Source organism: Lepus europaeus, chromosome 18, assembly GCF_033115175.1.
Source record: "Lepus europaeus isolate LE1 chromosome 18, mLepTim1.pri, whole genome shotgun sequence".
NCBI lineage: Eukaryota > Metazoa > Chordata > Mammalia > Lagomorpha > Leporidae > Lepus > Lepus europaeus.
Window position 1 is genome coordinate 48,102,247 of NC_084844.1, and position 4,489 is coordinate 48,106,735.

General features: G+C 46.7%; 1 protein-coding gene across 1 annotated transcript; it reads left to right on the forward strand.

The window, feature by feature from the left end:
• Positions 1 to 2,053: 2,053 nt before the first annotated feature.
• LOC133777118 (putative olfactory receptor 3A4) lies at positions 2,054 to 2,989 on the forward strand. Its single transcript, XM_062216558.1, has one exon. The coding sequence runs from the start codon at positions 2,054 to 2,056 to the stop codon at positions 2,987 to 2,989; it is 936 nt and encodes a 311-aa protein (XP_062072542.1).
• Positions 2,990 to 4,489: the final 1,500 nt, after the last annotated feature.

Here is a 4,489-nt window from a genome sequence, read left to right on the forward strand (position 1 = left end):
CTCTCTTTCTTCCTTCCTAAGATGATGGGTTAGACTGAACTAGAGGCCAGATCTCAATGTCAGCCCCAGCACTGTCTGACTTTCTGGGCTTTAGTATTTTTGAGATTAATTTTAACTACAAAATGCTAATGAGTTCTAGTTCATGATTTGTGCTCTTAAGACACTATTTTGTTGAATATATGAGTAAATTTTTCCCATGTCCATGGAGGTCATATTTGCAAAACTTGGGAAAAAATCCAAACATTTCAAAAGTTCTAGAGATCATTACCTGACAAAGGCAAGTGCTTATCTGGCTCTGGCCCCTAGTGGAAGGTGCTAATTTCTGGGCCTCCAGGGGTAGCAATGGGGAGAAGAAATCCCAATGTGAAAATGATGTCATGTGTTTTTCCCTTTGTCTATCTGTCCTTTATAGGCCAACCCATCTGTGAGGGCCACTGGGCCGGCGTGACTGTCCCTTCTCTTTGTCTAAGACGTGCCCATCCCCCGGGTGAGTGCTGTCCTAAGACCCCTCACTGCATCCTCACAGCTTGATTACACAAGTGAGGATCACACTCTGGGCCCCGGAATGGCCTGCCCCCACCCCCCAAAGCTCTAATGGGACGTGGGTGCCGGATTGTGAAAGGGTAGAGAGAGGGAGGGCTCAGTGGACTCGAAGGTTCCGAGCAACTAACTGGAAGGCTGGCAAGGCTATTATTGGAGTAGCTTGATCAAGAGCAGATTGAGACAGAATGAGGACGATTCAGATTTGGTGACGTTAAGGTTGAGGTAATGGTAAGAACATGTCTTTCCAGAAAAACCCAGACCATTAGATTGTGGTGGGGCTACTGTGGGATGGAAACTATCACTATTGACACTTAGTCATCAGGAAATGGATTCCTTGTTCTTGCCTTTTTCCCTTGAAGATCTCCAACTCCGGCCTTGTCCTTGGTGGGGTAGACTCCGTGTGAACGACTTCCACAGGCGTCTCTGAGCCAGAGGTTGAGGTGGGTCACCATGGACTTCGTGGGTCTGATCATTTCAAGCACTAAAGTGGTCCACAGCACCATAAGTCTTTGACTGCAGCTGGTGGTCGGGCCCAGGACAGGTGACAGGTGATGACCTCCAGGGGACAGAAGAACTCAAAGCCAAGTGGTGGTGGGACTGGACGCAGACAGGAGCTCAGAGTCTGAAATCTGCTTGCCTGAGATTCTAGCTGGGTGAGAGTGTAAGTGGGCATCCTGTCAGGCAGCCCAGCTGCTCAGTCCGCCTGGCTGAAGCCTTGAAACCCTCACCCTGTTGAAAGCCCTTTGAACATTTTTGTAATTCAGTAAAAGTCCAGTACTTTAGAGCTCAAATTTCCCAGGTTCTGTATGGAGATAGGCAATGTAACTTTACTACTTAGAAAACCTGAAAGGCTGGTGGTAGGCAAAAAGCATCAAAAGCTGCTCTGGCGACTGCCAGTTCTCAATGATGTTGTTTTGTTTAGTTCTACTGTTTTTCACTTCAGGGCACTGTTTTCAGAAAAGTTCAGGCCAAGTCTCATGGCTTCACAAGTAATGGCCTAGGCCAGAGCAGCTATCTCGCTACGGCCATCACATGTAAGTTTAGTTGTCATGTGTACTTGGAGGTTGCAGGAAAACAGGTGTGAGGGAGGTGGCCATGCTTCCCCCCTGTGCTGAAACTTCCCTCATCCTCTGGGACTCCGTGCACACACATGAGGGCCACGGATCTGAAAACTCAGGGTTCCCTTCCTGGAACTCTGGCCTCAGGGAAATCATCTTCCCCTTTCCCTTTCAAATGATATGCTTGCATCCTTTTTAAAATATCATTTCCTCTATGTTTAAGTCAGTCCAGTGCCACCATTCTTCCCCATTGAAAGTCAGATTTCTTGTATCTCCTGCTATGTCTAAATCCTGGACTTTTTTCCCTTTCTATTTTGTGCATCCTTCCACCCCAGCCCTCTCGTGGACTCTGATATCAAGATCTTGTTGGTGGCTGTGATCAGTTTCTTTCTCCTTTGTCCGTCGCTGGCACCTTCCAACTTTGCTCTGTTGACAGCTGGCGGAGGAGAGCCATGGATCTGGGAGCCCTGGGAAATGATTCCCTCGTGACTGAGTTTGTGCTGCTGGGCCTGACAGAGACCCCAGTCCTGCAGCCCATTCTCTTTGTCATCTTCCTTCTTGCTTACATAGCGACTGTTGGTGGGAATTTCAGCATCCTGGCTGCCATCCTTGCAGAACCCAAACTCCACACCCCCATGTACTTCTTCCTGGGGAACGTGTCCCTGCTGGATGTTGGGTGCATCAGCATCACTGTCCCTGCCATGTTGAGGCATTTCATGCGCAAGGACAGAAGCATTCCCTACAGGGCCTGCATCTCACAGCTCTTCTTCTTCCACCTGCTGGCTGGAACGGACTGCTTCCTGCTGACGGTCATGGCATACGATCGCTATCTGGCCATCTGCCAGCCCCTCACCTATACCACCCGCATGGGCTGGGGAATCCAGCAAGCCCTAGTGGGCATGTCATACTTATTTTCCTTCTCCAATGCATTGACCCAAACTGTTGCACTGTCTACTCTTAAGTTCTGTGGTCCCAATGTGATCAACCACTTCTACTGTGACCTCCCACAGCTCTTCCAGCTCTCTTGCTCCAGCACCCAACTCAACGAGCAGTTGTTATTTGTAGCTGCAGCCTTCATGGGTGTGGCTCCCTTGGTCCTCATCGCTGTGTCCTATGCTCATGTGGTAGCTGCCGTGCTACGAATCCGCTCTGCTGAGGGCAGGAAGAAGGCCTTCTCCACGTGTGGCTCCCACCTCACCGTGGTGGGCATCTTCTATGGAACAGGCGTCTTCAACTACATGAGACTGGGCTCAGTGGAGGCTTCAGACAAGGACAAGGGGATTGGCATCCTCAACACTGTCATCAGTCCCATGCTGAACCCGCTCATCTACAGCCTTAGGAACCCTGATGTGCAGGGAGCCCTGCGGAGGGTGCTCTTGTGGAGGTAGACTCTGACCTTAACGAAGGTCATGGCTCCACTTACTGCCTTTAAGAGTTAATGTGATTTGTGAAAGTGGAGCATGGATGTGACAAAATGAGGCCAGAGACTGACTTTAGAAGGAAAGTGCAATAAAATTGATTGTAGCTGTGCCAGGCCCTGTTCTAAGTGACTGGCATCCATCAGCTTATTAAATCCTCACAACCTTATGAGGTAGGTACAGATGTACAAATTATAGATTAGGAAAACAAACTTCAAAGAGGTTGAGTAACTTGCCTTACGTCATATAGCTAATGAAAGTCAGAGCTGGGGTTTGAATGTAACTATTGCCTTTGAAGAATAATAAATAATTCCACCTCTGAGGTGGATAAGAGGTGGGCAATGAAGATTTCAAAAAGAAAGTGGTTATCAGTGTGATGGTTACAAAACCTATTTAAACAAAACAGAAGTTTTTCTTCCTTTAACAAACTTAGTTTCAGAGCAGCTGGTACAGGTTGGGGGAATTAGTGAATGCCAACCTCAGGGAAATCAACAAAAGGAAAATGGATTTTAAAATAAAATTCAGAGGGAATAAGCACTTTTTAGGAAAGCTACAGAGATAAGGTAGCATTCTCTTTAGTCTGCCAAAGTCCTCCCACTGATGATACACCTGCCTGGTTCTTTAGGCATTTGAGTAGGTAGCCTTTACATCTACATTTAAGTAGGTATTTAATGTTCTGGTGTTTGGGACATCTGATGATATGAAAAGAGAATTTATTTGTACTATGTTTGTTTCCTAGAATTTTCTGGTCCTGAGCCCTTAACTTCTAATAAAGGTGACTTTAACCAGCACATAAAAGGTACTCTAGTAAGATTACTGGGTTGAGTGAGTGCCTTGTTTCATGGAAAGTGGTGTCCATACTTAATAGTTATTAAGAGTGAGAAAAGGGCCACCAGATTGGGTCCAATACTAAATTGGACCTGATATATATATCTATGAAACAAAACTCTTAAATTATTGATTCAAAAAAGATTCCATCAAACAGCTACAATGTAGCAGTGAACTAAACCAAGTTTTAAGATTCAGAGAATAGGGGCTGGCGATGTAGCATAGGGGTTAAAGCTGCCACCTGCAGAGCCGGCATCCCATATGGGTGCCAGTTCAAGTCCCAGCTATTCCTCTCACAATCCAGTTTTCTGCTATGGCCTGGGATAGCAGTAGAAGATGGCCCAAATCCTTGGGCCCCTGCACCCATGTGGGAGACCCAGAGGAAGCTCCTGGATTCGGATTGGCACAGCTCTGGCCATTGCGGCTAATTGGAAAGTAAACCAGTGGATGGTTTACTCTCTCTCTCTCTCTCTCTCTCTCTCTCTCTCTCTCTCTCTCTGCCTCTCCTTCTCTCTCTGTGTAACTCTTTCAAATAAATAAATCTTTAAAAAAAGATTCAGAGAATAGTAAAAACCAAAGCTCTGGCCTCAAGATGACTCCTTGGCAGCAATGGGAGCCAAACAGATCAAGTCACAGAAACAC